The following is a 17,143-nucleotide window of genomic DNA, read 5'->3' as shown; positions in this document are numbered from 1 at the left end:
CTTTATAATTCCGCTTAAACTATTTCATGTGACGGATACAAAATCCATCGGCCGGGTTTTCACATGAAAACTTATAAGCTTACATAAAGGGGTATCATCAAACTCAAAACCGAGTCATGCATTCTATCAACTAATTATTATTTCACAAATGCTATTCGTTATTATCCAATCTATTAGGCATACACTAACTCTGTATAGAGTCGTACCTTTTAATAAATCAAAACAATAAACAAATCACATTGATCATAATAATTATATCAAAATTAAGAGTATAAGCTCATTTAATGAATAAAGAGAATATATATATATATATATATATATATATATATATATATATATATATATATATATATATATATATATTCAGTACAAAAACATCTTTTCTCTACTTGGTCCATTCAATATACACTAAGTATACTAGCACAAGAAGTCGGAGTAAAACCACTCCCATAATCAAGACAAATTATACTATAATCTTGTGCTACAATCATCAAGACATTTTGCCCAATAATATCGTCGATTGTGAACATAGTTTATTAATTATGAGAACCGATAATTTAATCTTTTGTGCATGAGCTAAGACTACATACACTAAATTGTCTACTACATAACTAAAAGGACACACATGTAACAAATGATCTTTTTAAATAGTACTTTATTGAATTGAATAAATTAAATAAATAATTATTCCATAAAGAATAAAATAAAAATACTATGTCTAAGCCGCATGGTTAATAGTATATCCCAACAATCTCTCACTTCTTATACTAAAGTTTTGGCCAGATGATGATCAGATACGTTGTGTAGTAACACGTGCATTGCAACTTCAACTGCTAACCTCCAGTTAGGGGTGTACATGGATATGGTTGGTTCAGTTTTTATCAAGACCAAACCAAACCAATTATATTCATTTTGGATTGGTTTGATTTTGTCGGGTTTTCGAGTTTTTTTGTTACATGAATATTATTTCAATCTTACTTTGTTAAAGATATAGATAAAGTTTAGATAAGTGAATATATGTTCAGTAAAAATTGATAAATATATGATCTATTAAAATATTCTTATGGAGAATTTTTTTTAGTAACACATGATTGTTATTTTCTTGATCGTCTAACAATAATTTTTCGGTGATGTACGCTTTCAAAATTAATCGAATTTAATAATTAAACATAAAAATCAATATGATACCTAAATAGTGATATGTTCTATTTAATTTTAAATTATCGAAATATCATTTCAAATTCGAAAAAGATATAAGAAATCGTAACATATGAATATGGAAGAACAAAGAGATCATTGATGCATTTCATTAACACTTGATAAGAAAGTGATACATCTCATGAGAGAATCCCAAATATTTATAGATATTTTTAAAGAAAAGTTTATATAAAGTCTTAAAAGTATATAAAAAATTATATATTTATATGTCGCTTTGGTTTGGAATTTTTTTACTCAATACCAAACCAAATTGAACTTTAATCGGTTTGATTTGACTTTTCGGTTTGGTGCGGTTTTCCGGTTTGGTTTGAACATCCCTACGGCTCTAGTGAAGTGATATTTTCTATCCCCGAAGAGTCAAGAGTAAGATCTTGATACATTGTGTGATTTTTCTATCCCCCCACTGCTACATTGTGATTATTCAAGCTCCAAGATCAGCATAAGACAATTGGTAAACAACAATCCAACCTGTAAAACCAAGAATCCATCGTCCAAGTCCGTTACTAAATCTATGTTCGCGCTAGCATCAGTGTTGAGCACAACACTGATACCAATTGGTGAGAGGTAGTTTCAAGGAGACAGGTTTTGTCAGAATCTTGAGTTAGAGATTTCAGCTTCAGGATATCATAGATGCCATTATGACCATATGAACTAGGATAGCTTTTTCTGCAATGTTTAGGAATCAAGATGTCTCCAGTTCATCATATCATATGCAAATCGTGAACGACAGAGCAAGAAACATCCATTCCTAGCACTCGACTGCAGTTCAGGATATACGAAATGTCCACAATTCTCACAAGGAACTGCTGCTATCAAAAGAGCTTCCTAAATGAGGCTGTAAATCACAAAGAAAAAGGAGTCTAATCGTTTGGTTTTGGGAAGACCAACAAACATGAATACATTCCTCCAGATCAGCTTCGCACGCCAATAATACCCAGTCAGAATCATCATCCAAGTATTTAAGGTGAAATCCAATTGGATCATCTACGCCAAAGCGCCTGGCAATTTCTCTCTTCAGTTCTTTATATCCCCAGTTCTTTTGCATGCGGAATCTAATCTTCTCTTCTCCATGTATTACTTTTATTCTAGGGGCACCTTCTTGAGATCTCCACAGACTCTTTTTCACTGGCGAAAGACTTACTGATTCAGGACTCTCAGTAAGAGACGTGTGGCTTTGAGATCTTGGCAGTGGATTTAGTGCTTCACTTGATAAATGCAGCTCAGCATCACTGTTAACCCTTTTTAATGCATGATTATCAGAAGCTTCCTCGGCCACTGGATCTTCGTGACCTGCAAGCTGTGTCCCGGTTGAACGTTGACTTGAACTGGAACCTTGACTACAGGAAGAGGAGACTGACTTAGATATAGCAGCATCGTTACCACCACTTTCTGGTTGCCTGTTCAAGTCCTCCGGATGATTATTCGACGTTGGGTCTGCAAAGGGACTTGATCTTGATATATTTGAAGATGCCAATTCTGGGAAGTCAGAATAGAAGGACTCGATTTGTAAAGTGCCAGAGACACCTTGGACTGAGTTGATGACACGTTGGATCCTTTCTAAGGAGAGACCGACCTTCTTTATCTTCCGAGAAGGCCATCGTTGAATTCCATGTTGCCTGCATATCCTCTTCAGAGTGGTAGGACAAACTGAAATTTAAGAGGACACGGACATGGGAGTGAAAAGAAACGATATGTTAAAAATGCTTGCATGGAACAAAGCACCATTAGATAAAGTAACCAGATGAGAAGAAAAAATGATAAATGAATGGAGAACAAAAGAGTTAATAAATGATCAATATATACATTTATGGATAGAAAATTTAGATATGCTTGCTCACCACCAATGCTTTTTGCAGCATCCTTCAGGCTACCAGCAAAGTACTGCTGAAGAATTTGCAATGTAATATTTTTCTCTGCCTTCAGACGTCTTCTGTCTCTTGCTTTACGCCAAGTATGAGAGATGCCCTCCCCAGAAGTACGATAGTTTCTGCTAAAGGCAAAAGTGGTTGCTGAACCAGAATTCGTTTGGTTCCTAAATGTTACAGGTTCTTCAGTCAGCACTTCAACTGGCTTTTCATCTTGGAATGCTGAAATAACACTCGACGTCTGCTGGACCTCTATATGACTAGAGGTCCACGACGTCCTTTCTTGCGAAGATACAATGGACCCTTTGCGTTCTTTTTCTCTCACTTCTTCAGTGTATTCACTAGCTGCAAGGCTTGTCACTTCACCTAATGAGACAGTTTCTTCCTGTAATTCTTTTTCTGACACGACCCGGTATGTCTGACAAACGTTTTGTATGATAATGGACAATGAAGTGAGCATGCTTTTATGTTCTTCAGGATTTCTGCAATTTGGCGGTAAAAGGAACTCCAATACAAAGTCGGATGAGCCAGTTGACATACTCCGCAAAGGTATAGCTACAGCAGCATGCAATCCAAACATTCTTGCATAATGAGAAAGTGGGTATTCTGCCTTGCTATAGGAAGTTAGATCAGACGTAAAACACGGTTGGTTCGTCATAAATGCACTCCCGACAACACCCTGACCTTTCAGCAAATGGTGCTCAGAGCAAGCTTCATGAAAACCCTGAACTCGAGGATCAGCTACATAGCAAGCAGAATCTTCTGTGGAAACACAACGAACAAGGTTTTCATTAGAGTGGCGGCTACCCCCTTTACCATGTTGAATGCAAGGTACCCAAGTCTGAGCTAATGGCAATCCATGCGTCTTGCATGCAGATTTCAGAACCTCTAGAATTTCAGATAACGCGGCTTGGTAGGTCAAATCACATGCCTGACAAAATTATCCCACATATTATGACAGAAGAAATCATGGTAACCAAAGGCACATACTTTTTGCAAGTTTTGCCCTTACCTTCGCTGACAGAGTGCTTGACACTTCAGAACTCCGAAGATCAACAGCCTATCAACAAGCAAATTGTTGGTAGACCATCAGAAAACAGAAGATTGACTTCATTTCCACAAGAACACCAAACAATCAATTCAATTTGCATAACAAAAGCAAGATCCATAAACATTGAAATTAAGGCAAAAAGTCTTTCAACGAGAGGTGCAGCTTATGAGACAGTATTATAATTAACTTTATCTGGTAACCAAGAGCAATAATGATCAAAGAAATCAGTGAAGTGCAGAAATAGGCCAATATTTGTAAGTGCTTGTTCAGACCATAAAATTCCAGCAATTTAAGGAAACAATAAATTCAGAAAAGGTAAAAGAAATGACAAACCTCAAGAGCTTTGCAGACACTTTCAAGCTCAGAGCTATATTTGATCTTTTGTGTGGTCCTGACAACTTCAATAACACTCAAGCAGTTACGACTGCCTTGTTCAAACACAGGAACAGCAAAGGTGCCTCGTACGTTATGCTGCTGTGCATGTCCAACACGCGGATACTCTTCCATTTGGAAGAACTGAACATCAGGACTCCACTCAGGAACTTTATCCAGAAAAACTCTGCCCGGTAATCCAACAATCTCTTTAGAATCGTCGTTTGCAGGAAATTGATAGCTTAAAGACGCTTGTCTGTAGTGCGCAAGCCTAGGGCAATTAAGGTCCAGCGAGAAAGGTTGATCATTTGTAGAGAGTACGCGTTTTCCATCCCTGTATATGGGTACCCATATTTGAATAAGGATATCCTTGTCTTTGGAGAAATTCTTTATGTATCCAAGCGCCTGAATCAATCTGTCCATTACAGATGAAGAAGCATTGGGTCCAATCCACCACCTCCTGCTCAGTTCAGGAGCGTCAAATAAACAATTTTCAGATTGACCTGAACTGCACATGGCATTAATCGAATTATCACCAAAAGACTGAACTTTAGCTGAATTTAGCTCTTGGAATTGGCTTATGGATAAATTTTTGGAGAAAGATGACCTTTGCCTTTCTTGTTGGCCATCTTTCGATGGGCTTCCACTAAATTCGAAACCATTGGTATCTAATAAAGTAGGCCACACGAATGAAGAGTCAAACGGCATATTGGAAATGGATGGTCTATGATGCACGAAATCACGATCATCAATAGTCTCCAAAAAGCACCCTTCTAACAACAGTTCATCCATGTAATCCAAATCCATGAAGGCATCAAATTGTGTAGTCAAGAAAGTATTGGTTACAACAAATCTTTCATCCATTGACATCAAAATGTCACTAGACCCAAATTTCTGGTAACCAGTCTTTATCTAAAAGACTTCAGCTTTGCAAAACCAAATCTGCCAAATTACCAATAGATGCTCTAACTGAGATCTGCTATAAAGCAAGCATAAGGAAATAAGTCCAAATAGCAATAAAGGAGGAATATTTGTGTATGTATTTGCTCTACAATCGAATTTAAGTAAAAACCAACATATTTTACCAACTTGGGGATTTCTAATTATGTTCTACATATCTGATTATAAGTCAACAAGAACAACAACAACCACCCAGTATAATCCCACAAGTGAGGTCTGGGAGGGTAGGATGTAGGCAGCCTTATCCCTACCCTGGAAGGGTAGAGAAACTGTTTCCGATAGACCTGATTATAAGTCAAAATTAGAAGAAATAAAAAGCTACAACTAAAACATAGATCTATACAACAATAAATCAAACACAAGATAGTTGAAAGAACTAAGGACAAAACAAGGAAAGTGAACAGTGTCTTTTCAGTAGATTGTCCCAACAGGATCTAACACTGGTAACCCCTCTAACTTTCAAAAATACAGTTAAAGTTTTACAATGAGACATAAAGCCAATTTGCTAAAAGTAACTGCTTCAACAGGGAAGGCAAAAAAAAAAAAAAAAAACAGAAAAGCAATAAAAATTGCAGCCTAGTCAAGAAAGCAAGTTAAATCACAGACAAAAGAGCAATCAATCTAGAGATGAGAAACTTACTATGAAAAGATTTTATGGATATTTCCAAAGATCAGAATTTTCCTGTTCCTATATGTAGTAAAAATGTAACCTTTGCAAGAAAATTATAGTATTTTCCAAAAACTACATGTGGTTGTCTGACAAGCAGCAACAAGAACAACATAAATATGGGTGTAGGGTCTGAACTGACTGTCCCTTTTAATGTTGTCCCTCTAGAAATCCTCTCCACAAATCATAGAGTCCAAACAACCTCTCTCTTTCCTAGTTATTATCTGTGATTCCAAACTCTTATGATTCTCTCTTAGCTTAGTCTGCCAACAAAGAGAAGATTCTGCTTAACAAGCACAGGCCCCACAACCCCTTTGGAATACCGCTACAAAGTCAACTTCAAATCACTAATCCAAATCCATAAACTGAGGATATAATATAACGAAGAAAAAGAGAAAATGCTGACAAGAAAAGCATTCGTGGATTTTAGACAATAAATTAAAGAAAGTAGTAAACCTTTTGAATTTTTTTTTTCGTTCTCATATGCATTGAAAATGAAAAAGTATAAACAATGCATTTCTTTCTCACTTTTTTGGTCATCACTTGCCACTTATTCAGGGTTGGTGGAGTAGTAGTGTGTTGAGTAGGACTTTAATTACTTGTTGTTTGCCACTTCATACTCAGAAAATGAGAAAAAACCTTTACTTGCAGGTAATTTAGGACCATGTTTGATCCCAGCCATCACTTAAAATACCAGTATGGTGCACAAGGCAACCCGTATTCATGCACAGTATATGAAAGGGCGGCACCCCAAGGGGTGTGATATAAACATATTAACCTAATACAATTATTAGTGGTTGTTCTCACGACTCGAACACGTGGCCTAGAAGTTTTAGAAATAACTTTATTGTTGATCCAAGGGTTCAACCATTAGTCTTATACTTTTTGTAGAATCTTACATTGAGCGTGGATAAAATATTTAATCTACTCATTTGGTATTTGGTAATTCTCGTTACATGAGTTAGCTTTATTGGGATTTAAGTTAAAATCTACGGTCCCTTTCTTACTATGGTATTAGAGTTAGACACATTCCGAAATTGCAAGGGTATGAACATCGATTGAGTAATAGAAAGCAGTATTTAGTGAAAATATAGATAATACCTAAGTAATCGGAGACAACTTGGTTGAGCTTCTTTGTCAAATGTGAAAGCGAAATGGAAATAAAAGAATATGTATAACATGAAACTGCAGAGTTGTGGACTACATTCTTTGGCATCATTGCACGTGACTTCGTGTCACTTGTCACTAATGAATGCTTACTAGATTCTCCCCTTTATAAAAAGAACAAACAAATGCTCCATGATCATCTCCTTCCTTTTTATAATTTATGATGTCACTTTCACTTTCCTAAAAAGATAGTCTGGTGAACAAAGCACCGGTGAAGTACGGGTAATTTATGATGTCACTTTCACTTTCCTAAAAAGGTAGTCTGGTGAACAAAGCACTGGTGAAGGGCCGTACTGATAAAGAGTATGATGTAGACAACCTATCCTAATACAAGTATCAGTAGTTGATTTCATCGTTCAAACCTATTACTTATAAGTCACAACTTGACCGATTTCACGGTTCACACCTATGACTTATAAGTCACAACTTGACCGTTACTCCGAGATACTCACTTTCCTTCGAAGGCACAAATGGTTTTGACGTCATTTTATAGAATAAGTAATTTTTACCTTTATCAATGTATTTTATGTCCGGATCAGTAAATGGAAAGTGACGTTCAATAGATTCCAACCCACACAACAAATTGAATATTTAGATTTTAGAAGCATTATGCTACGTACTGTTCGATATGGTGGCCACGTTAAGCAATTATTCCCGTAATGCGGTTCATGTAGCCACCAAAATTGACTAACACTAACATTGCCCATGAATTTGATCTTGTTACCTTTATTTCATAAGAAACCCACAAAAAAGAAGGCACAATGAAACTTAACTCTGAGTTGCTTTCTTTTCCTTTTCCTTTACTTAAAGTAAAAAAGGCAGCAAGCATCATGCATTTACATAGGTCCGCGGAAGGACTGTATGTAAAAGGGTGAAAAACTTCGCAATAGGTACGTTGCTGGATAGCTGATCCGATACATAATAATAGTTGACGCACATCTTCTTACCTTTCCAATGTATTAATTTCTCCCTTTTGAATTAACATGATCATCGTTTATGCCATTCCAACATCTATAAAGGAGCAGACTTCCCCTGTTAAATAATGCTTTCCTTTCCTTCTGTTTTCTCCGCTTGGAAAATTGTAGAGGAGCTACCAGAATCTTCTGCTAGAGTTTTGACACTTGATAATGGCACAAGCATTAGGTAAATTTTGGAGAGAAATCAGTTTTACAGCTCTTATGATCTGTCAAGAAACCACAAAATAGCCGTGGAACTATAGTTATCAAAGAGTCATTTGGAATAAAACAGCAATTACTTAACTGGTGAACTTGAGAGTGAACATGGAAGGATAAAATGAAAATGATTGACTGATGTTTGAGAACATACAACTGCAATTTATTCCGGCAACGTTGTCACAGTTAATGTGACATGTTGAAGTTTGTTTGGTACAAATTACAACACAACCATTGGTACAAATTACAACACAATCATCAGACCTATACTTCGTACCAAAAGAAAAGGATGTTTTCTTGGACTGGTACTCCTTCAGCACAGCAACTTCAAACATTTTCCTACTGTTGTCACCTTCACATTGTGGGCCTTACATTAAGACGAGAAGCTATCTTCTCACCAAGAGACTTGTCAGCCTGCAACATATTTATGCAAAAGCATTACTGAGCATGTTTTACCACTCTCACGATAGAGATGACTAAAGAAACATGATAAAGGAAAGAAAAAGAGACCTGTGACCAATATGAAATCCAAATAATGCGTATCTCATGAGTGACTCGTGGATCAGATAAAGCATTAATCCATCTGCAGATAAATCTCTCTTGCCTGCGACAAAAAGGCAGAAGAATATATCCGAGTGCTTTAAAGGAGTGAAAAAATGGTCAACATAAAATGACCAAGCAACTGATTTACCTGTCAGGCGACCAGGATCTGTATCTCTCTCCTGGCTGCTTGAAGTTGTTCTCTTTCTCAATGATGCACTACAAAAAGAACCATATAGTAAGTGAATCTTACTTAATATTTTGTATATAAAAAGGATAACTTGTAAAAATGACCTAAGATATCTGCAGTTTAAAAGTGAAGCTTAACCTATCAAATCGAAGCAACCACCTAGCCAGAGGCGGATCCAAGATTTAAAGTGGATGGGTGCACTATTATAGAGAGATAGATCTAAAATTCTCATTTGACTGGTTTAACTTTAGTCTCTTACCCTGGACTCACTAAATTTTTGAAATTATAGGTTCAAAATTTATACTTTTTGAAATTTTATTGATTTTCACATATCTATACTCAATGTCGAAAGCACGTCTGGAGTAGGTTTTGAAGCACAAATTTCACTTGTAGAGGTGCACCCAATAATTATTGCACCATAGGAGTCATTGAGCATGGGTGCACACACATATATTTAAGTAATTTTGAAGAAATATAACATTGTTATACATGATTTAGAGAAATGAGCATGGGTTCACGTGAACCCATACTCTAAGAGCTAGATACGCCCCGGGTTATAGGTGTATAACAACAATTATTATAAAAGTAAATGTAAACGAAGATAAAAATCCATTTCAGCAAACAAAAAGAAAAAAGAAGATGAAAAAGCATTTCAGCAGAGTAGAAGGCTTGTAAATAAAAGAGTAGAGATCTTAGTACAAAAGAATATATAAAAGCGGAACAAAACAACCACCCCCACCACCACCAAAAGAAAAAAGGGAAAGAACAAGAACAGAGATGCAAGTCAAGTAGAAAACTTGCAGATAACAGACATGAGCCATAAGGTGTCAATAACACCATTTTCACACACGTCAACCCAATGCAAGCCAAGCTGCTAGACTGCAAGTCAGTCATTCTTCTAATTTAATGGTAATGCTGCTTTATCAGCACCATAGCAGACAGACAAATTGCTAAAAGCATCATTACATGATTTTGGTCTCAGAAATTTTGAACTCCAATTGCAGAATGCGGTTGAGGCCTTGATGAGGTGGAGAATGAATATATATATATACACCATAAGACAGTGGACCTTGGGCCCAAAGCAATTCGGAAAATATTATTTATGAGTATATCCTTCACATTAAAAGCTCAAGATACTAAAGGTGAAATGAACAAAACAAAGGCTTACCCTGTCACGCTTCCCTGTCAAGATGCGAGGAGGAATTGGGTACTGCTCTGCATGACGACAAGGATCAAACCTCGAGGGGAAATAATTGACCTGGACATGCAAGTAACATCAAGTTAAAGCATCACCATAGAGAACTAATAGAAAGTTGCTGTATTGCTACAAAGGTGGGAAACTAACACTTGACCAACCAAATATGCATCAGGAGCAAATTATCTCAGATATCCACCCTTAAGAAGTGTGATACTGTAAACATGCATTTGGAGATGGGGTAAAAAATAAAGTTGCAATATAGCTTAATTATCAGACTACCCCCCCCCCCCCCACAAAGACTTTCCAACTATGTCTATGTCTAGACGCCACATAACAAGTAGTCAAAAAATATGTTGATAACCTTTTTCCTCTTTAAAATGGAACAAGCATCGTTATTTTGGCAATCTGCAGCACAAGTGTGCACAGTACCTCTTCATCACGATACATGAAGTTCATGACACCTTCATGGTGATTATTGTGATGAGCACACTTGGGAGCATTAACGGGGAGCTGCAGATAGTTTGGCCCAAGACGGTGTCTCTGAGTATCAGAATATGAGAATATCCGAGTCTGGAGAAGCTTATCATCCGAATAGTGAATACCAGGGACAATAATGGCAGGGCAAAATGCAAGCTGCTCATTCTCAGCAAAGAAGTTGTCGATGTTCTTATTCAACACCAAGCGACCAACTGGTTGTAGTGGCAAGATGTCCTCAGGCCAGGTCTTGGTTACATCAAGGGGGTCAAAGTCAAATCTATCTTCATGATCAGGATCAATAGTTTGGATGAAAAGCTTCCATTCAGGATAGTTGCCAGCAGCAATTGCGTCATATAGATCCTTGGTGGCATGGCTATGATTGGCTCCCCCAACCTTAATAGCTTCTTCCTCCAAAAGGCACTTGACCTCGCAAGTTGGCTTCCAATGGAACTTCACATAATGTGCCTTCCCAGCTTTACTGATTAAAGTATAAGTGTTGACACCGGAACCTTCCATGTGCCTGTAATCTTGTGGGACACCCAAATCATCAAAGAGGAAGGTAAACATGTGCAAACTCTCTGGATGATGGGAGAAGAAGTCAAGGCTCCTCCAGCTCTCCTGAATGTTGGACTTAGGATTTGATTTCAGACAATGGACCATGTCTGGGAACTTCATTCCATCACGGATAAAGAAGACAGGAAAGTTGTTTCCTACCAGATCAAAGTTGCCCTGATTTCATAAAAACGAGCAAAAGAGTTGAAAACATAGAGACACATTAGTTTAAGACTAACACCAAACTAAGCAGCAAAGTTCATGTATGGTTATCTAAATGGGCATTGTTACAAAAATAAGATATAAGCCTGCTTTTGAGTAATGCTTCTAGCTTAATGGGTGTTGATTAAAGGATACTAGACAAGATAATGTTATAACAACCAGATTACACACACATTGTGAGAAAAGTCAAGTATTTGATTGCGCAATTACCTCTCTGGTGTAAAATTTTACCGCAAACCCTCTGGGGTCTCGAAGGGTTTCAGGGCTTCCGCGCTCATTGGTAACGGTAGAGAATCGCACAATAACAGGTGTCTGAACCCCAGGAGATCGAAGAAAATCAGCACATGTTAGATGAGAAACATCATGAGTGACTTCAAAGAAACCCTTGGCACTGGCACCTCTGGCATGGACAACACGCTCCGGGATACGTTCACGATCAAAATTGGCAAGTTTCTCCACCAAATGATAGTCCTCAAGAAGAACTGGCCCTGCAAAGTGAAGAGTTTCAAAATTAGTGAACATGTTTGAAGCCATTAAAAGAACCTCAATGAAGCAGAACTCAGGGCTTTAGAATGTTTGCATATATTACTTTTTGATTACTGTGGTGTACCAGGATCTTGGTCAAATTATCCAGAATTCACTAGAAATTTGAGACCGTTTCAGATGTTCCTTGGTATGTATTTCCAACAGCAGAATAATGAATCCTATTTGTATTGATCTCATAAAAAGAACTTTTGCTAGAAAGAAGTATTTCTCCTGCTTATAAAATATATAGACTCTCTCTTATTGATCTGAATGAATGCATAATAAGATTTTTCTCTCTTTTTTGTTTGTTTCATTTTGCAGTTCAATTGATCTCTATGGATTATGCATTCATTCAGATTATTCAAAGCATGGAAATAGAGAAAAATAATGATATGATACTCTCCATCATGTAACATCGCCATCTATCGACCATCCAAGGTATCAAATCTTATTACTTTGTTTCTTGGTGACCATTAGGAAGAAAAAAGATCACACTAACAATATTTTCAGATCCACTTCCTACTCATATCAGATAACTGTTCAAAACCAACAAAAAAAGCTATCTATAAGTCAATAAACAAACTGGCCAATCGTTCTCTTTTCCTGCTGACTATCTAGGACAGACTAATATCAAGACAACATACTGGAGAATTTCTTATTAATTTCTGATGCAAGTACTGTTAATACTTTTAAAATGTTTGGGCATAAATACGCCCGAATAGAAGAAGTATACCAAAAAGTAGACAAGCTTCAAAAAGATATGATTTTCTGTGAACGATATCCAATCCTCTATACATAAAGGAATCTATGGTAAACCTAAAGAAAATAAGGGATATGAGGCTATTCCTCAATTGTACAAACTTCATCCTTACACTCTCAAAAGCTTTCATATTTCTCTCTCCCTAAATAACCCACATAAGTCCTAGTGAAGCAACATTTCATGGCCTGTCTCTTCCCTTCCATCTACTACACTTCCAACTGAGCATTAGCTCTTTCTCGGCGCCTAGCATCGCCAAAGTTATACCAAACCAACATAGAAATTCCCACCATAAACTCGAGCCTACACAACAATGAAGGAGGAAATGGTCAACGTCTTCATTCAATCACTTTCACACGAAGCGCCAGCTAGAATATGTCAACCTTCCTCTTCCTCGGATTTCTGGCCATCAATATCAACCTCTTATAGCTAACCAAGTGACGAAGCACGCCTTTCTTGAGCCTTTTATGTGGGAATGCAACCTCCTCCCTAGCCAAGAGCTTCTCGTAGTATGACTTACCAGTCAACACTCCATTGTTCCCCATCCTCACCTTCATACATCGTGGCTATCCTATGGTGTTCCTGGTTTGTGAAGAAAATCGACTAAGTCTTGGAATTCTGCCATTTTCCAGTCTTGAAAGTTCCTCATAAACCTCAACCCAAAAAAAAACTTTTTGGCATGAAAATTCTGTAAATGAATGAAACGTAAGTGTCAAAGTATTGTCCCCACACCACCTGTACCTCCAAAAATTTATCCTCCTCCCATCCTCTACCGTGAACTCTTCCCACCCCTTCAAAATGCTCCTGCACGATCCCCATGAAAACGGCATAGATACATTTTTAATTCTCCAAGCCCCTTCCAAGACCCCATATTTTTCCAATATGGCGCTATCACCCCTCTCCAAAAAGCATGTTCCTCCAAATCCTCATAACTATTTTCCTAATTTAATGAACCAAACACTTAATGCTTCACCTAATGGCCAAGATGCTAACTGTAAATAAGACACCTGACTGACAATTTACTAGGAGAAACTCAAATCAATTCATTTGCCAGCAGCATCTTAGTGCTGTGTTTGCATTAACAAGTCTAATTACTTATCAAAAACTAAAATAATATAACACTCATGCAAATATACATGAAACCAAGAGATCAAGATAGTATTTGGTTTTGCACACACCTAAACAAGAAGAATAGTGAGACGAAATAAATGTTATTAGACTTTATATACCATAAGGGACAGAAAGAAAAAGGAAAGATTGACTTTTACTTAATAAAAACAAAATACCTCTAGTCCCAACAGTCAATGATGAGTTATTGTTCCACACAGGAGCACCAGAATTTGTTGTCATGAAAGGTGAATTAAACGCGCTTGAAGGGCGATTCTGCATCATAAATCACTATCAAAGCTAAAACACAAGCAACCGAAAATCCACTAAAACGAACTAATAAATTTAACTTCATCAATTTTCCACTATAAAACCTAAAATTCACAACAAATCTAGTCTCTAAAAAGGAAATCTTCTGCTATTAACATAAAGCTAAACTAAGATTAATGAATCCAAGCGGATTATTCGAAGCTTATAAAAAACAATTCAGAGATTAAAGGATCAATTAGACAGAAATCGTAATTAAAGATCATAGATTTGTATGCATAAACCTTAATAATACCTTGTACGGATCCATGGCGAGAAAATATGAGCGAGCAGAAAGCAAGTAGTGTTGAGTCAATGGTGTGGCGATTAGTTAAGTTTGATGTTTTCTTAAAAAGAGCAGCTAATTTATAACAACTTTTTGGCTCGCGATTCTATTATTTTACAGTTGGAAATAATATCCTTTTCAGTAAAAAATAATATCCTTTTATTATCCAATTCTATTATTTCACAGTTGGAAATAATATCCTTTCCAGTAATAAATAATATCCTTTTGTTATCCATCACTTTCCGGCAACATTTTTTATTTGCTCTATGAAAAAGAATATTAGGAATATCACCGGATAAAGGATATAAAACAAGAAATTATCTTGGCATTTACTATAAGATCTTACAAGTTATAAGCTGTGACGTTCTCTCTTTATGTCTTCGTTATCGTGGAAATAATATAACATACGTAACTTTTTACAATTTTAATATAAGCATAATCACATTCACTATTTTTCTGAGACGTGGTATAATTAATTCAAGTTGAAAATTAAGGGTATAAGTGCATTTGGTGTGTGTAATTAATTATATCCATTTTCTTGATCTCTTGCCGATTGTGATAACCTAGAACCATCATACCATATTGTGCATAGTTTTCTTGGACCTGAGACAATGATGACAATAATTGTTCATCAAAAAGTGTTAAGCTCTTTTTAGTCAAACTAATTTACTAATGAATAAGGGGTAAATCCTAACCAAAGATAATTAACTCTAGATTAATAAATGATAAGTGAGAAAAGTTGAGTAAGGTTAGGCTCATGAACTCATTAAGATAATGGAAAAAATCTAATCTATATGATGAGCTTACATTCATTCTCGACATCGTTAATCCACAATGTAAAATAAAAAAGAAAACTTTTACCATTAATGACCACGGGGTATGTCTTTATTTATTCCATAACGATGGCTACAGAAGATGAATAACAAAGTTCTGAACCCTCTTTTATTTTCGAGATGGATTCTCCTATTCCTTGTTAGTGAAAAGTGTGTGATTTGTCAAAAATCTTCTCTTTCTTTGTTCTCTCACTTAGTATATATACTAGGTATTCTCATTTACACAACGGTCATTAGCCAGAGTACCTATCATTTAACTGGATTACAAATTGACCCTCTGAAATGCCATGACATCCAATTCACCGTACAAGCCTTCTGAGTACACGACCTCGGCCGTGGCCGAGGTGCTTGTTGCTATAGCGTTGTACGAATACGACTTCAGCCTAAGTGACTTGCCGTCCCTCTTTACGCAGATTCTTGTTTGGTCAGATTTCGACCCATACAATAATATCGATGGTAAAATCAATGATATTTATATTATGGTTTTTGATCTGTGATAGCTTGATTATTATATGATCTTAAATTGTCAAATTATGTGGAGCTCTAGCAACAATACAGTGACACATTATGTACCCATGTGCATTTTAGTTGAATTTGACATTGATATAAATTCAATGAAACTTGTTAGAAACAAAACGGTTTATTTAATTAAAAATAAAATAGATTATGATACTCAAACAAGCATTATCTTTGCCGCCACCATCAAAGGATGTGGTGCAGTGGATGAGACTGTTTTTTTCTTAACCAGATGTCTCGGGTTCGAGCCTTGAGTATGGAAAAATCCTTGGTAGAGAGCGTTTTTCCCCCGAATGGGGCCCCACATTGTGAATCCAAATATAGTCGGGCTCCAATACGGGTATCGGACACCGAATGAGAAACCAAAAAAAATTATCTTTATTGCCCAATCATCATTTTAAAAAGTATTTTCTGGGCGAGTTCCAAGCCGAGACCGGGGATGAAGTGCGCTAAAAATGTGCAAAGCATACTGGTAAGGCCAAGTATCGTGAGACATAAGTTCTAACGTCGGCCCCTCCTAATCAGAAAAATTGACACCAATACCGTAGTTGCAATCATATGAGGACCCATGAGTTAGTTTTTTACACTTTTTTTGTTTCTGGTGTGTTTGTTTCTTTTTGTAATAAAAGAATTTTCACGTATAATGAGATGGGGTCAATATAAAAGTTTATTGAGAGGACGTGAAGAGTTGATAATCGACTTTTGGAGTATAGGGGGAGCTACTTCCCAACCACCACTTGTGACAAGTAAAAGGACCTTGAAACGTGTGCAATCCCCATGTGGGCTTGAGAATAGCTATTTTGGACACTTTTATTAGATGTGGACACAACAAATGAGAAAAGATGCGGATGATAATAAGGGATTAACAGGACGGCTTCTTTGTCTACTACCTCGACAAATTCCCATCACCAGCCTTCATTTACAACATCCTTCATTTCTTTCCAAAGAAAGTGACGGATTTCAGAGCAGGTAAAAGCTATTCAGGTCAGTTTCAGCATAACATCTGTTCCAAGTGTTGTGCACGTTGCACAAATAGTGTATACATTTTTATATTCCATCAAGCAAATTTAGATGGGATCGAAAATAATATGACTGTCATGCGGAAGCTAATAAAATAAATATTGGTGACGATAAATCTTACAACAAAAATAATTATACTAAA

The 17,143-nt window shown here is 36.6% G+C and overlaps 2 protein-coding genes across 6 annotated transcripts; both read right to left on the bottom strand.

Moving 5' to 3' along the window:
- Positions 1 to 1,892: 1,892 nt before the first annotated feature.
- Positions 1,893 to 6,313, bottom strand: LOC107759411 (protein NLP5). 5 transcript variants are annotated; one of them, XM_075249892.1, is made up of 6 exons: positions 6,107 to 6,254; positions 5,592 to 5,750; positions 4,468 to 5,485; positions 4,096 to 4,143; positions 3,057 to 4,014; positions 1,893 to 2,865 (listed from the first exon to the last, which is right to left on the bottom strand). In XM_075249892.1, exons 3-6 carry the CDS (start codon positions 5,374 to 5,376, stop codon positions 2,012 to 2,014), a joined length of 2,769 nt encoding a protein of 922 aa, XP_075105993.1. In that variant the 5' UTR covers positions 5,377 to 5,485; positions 5,592 to 5,750; positions 6,107 to 6,254; the 3' UTR covers positions 1,893 to 2,011. The 5 variants fall into 5 exon arrangements, with proteins under 5 accessions (XP_075105993.1, XP_075105996.1, XP_016432839.2 ...); XM_075249895.1 differs by lacking the exon at positions 5,592 to 5,750 and having other exon boundaries at positions 4,468 to 5,014; positions 5,114 to 5,485; positions 6,107 to 6,240; XM_016577353.2 differs by lacking the exon at positions 5,592 to 5,750 and having other exon boundaries at positions 6,107 to 6,313.
- Positions 6,314 to 8,581: 2,268 nt separating this feature from the next.
- On the bottom strand, positions 8,582 to 14,752 carry LOC107759410 (catalase isozyme 3). Its single transcript, XM_016577351.2, has 8 exons — positions 14,603 to 14,752; positions 14,220 to 14,316; positions 11,862 to 12,139; positions 10,830 to 11,606; positions 10,371 to 10,460; positions 9,164 to 9,231; positions 8,983 to 9,076; positions 8,582 to 8,886 (listed from the first exon to the last, which is right to left on the bottom strand). The coding sequence occupies exons 1-8, from the start codon at positions 14,615 to 14,617 to the stop codon at positions 8,827 to 8,829; spliced, it is 1,479 nt and encodes a 492-aa protein (XP_016432837.1). The 5' UTR covers positions 14,618 to 14,752; the 3' UTR covers positions 8,582 to 8,826.
- Between the last annotated feature and the right edge of the window lie 2,391 nt (positions 14,753 to 17,143).

The sequence above is a fragment of the Nicotiana tabacum genome, chromosome 1, assembly GCF_000715075.1.
Source record: "Nicotiana tabacum cultivar K326 chromosome 1, ASM71507v2, whole genome shotgun sequence".
Taxonomy (NCBI): Eukaryota; Viridiplantae; Streptophyta; class Magnoliopsida; order Solanales; family Solanaceae; genus Nicotiana; species Nicotiana tabacum.
The sequence above is the reverse complement of the archived record's forward strand: the minus strand, read 5'-3'. Positions and strand labels throughout refer to the sequence as shown.

What these genes read in the sequence shown, in the direction of transcription:
- LOC107759410 (XM_016577351.2), bottom strand. An exon ending in ATTGACTGTTGGGACTAGAG is followed by an intron (nt 12,140 to 14,219) that starts GTATTTTGTTTT and finishes TTCACTTTGCAG; the next exon opens with GGCCAGTTCTTCTTGAGGAC. An exon ending in TGACAGGGAAGCGTGACAGG is followed by an intron (nt 9,232 to 10,370) that starts GTAAGCCTTTGT and finishes TTCTTTTTGTAG; the next exon opens with TGCATCATTGAGAAAGAGAA.
- LOC107759411 (XM_016577353.2), bottom strand. Translation starts at nt 5,376, where the DNA reads ATGTCAATGGATGAAAGATTTGTTGTAACCAATACTTTCTTGACTACA. An exon ending in GTGTCTGCAAAGCTCTTGAG is followed by an intron (nt 4,144 to 4,467) that starts GTTTGTCATTTC and finishes GCTTGTTGATAG; the next exon opens with GCTGTTGATCTTCGGAGTTC. An exon ending in CAAGCACTCTGTCAGCGAAG is followed by an intron (nt 4,015 to 4,095) that starts GTAAGGGCAAAA and finishes TAATTTTGTCAG; the next exon opens with GCATGTGATTTGACCTACCA.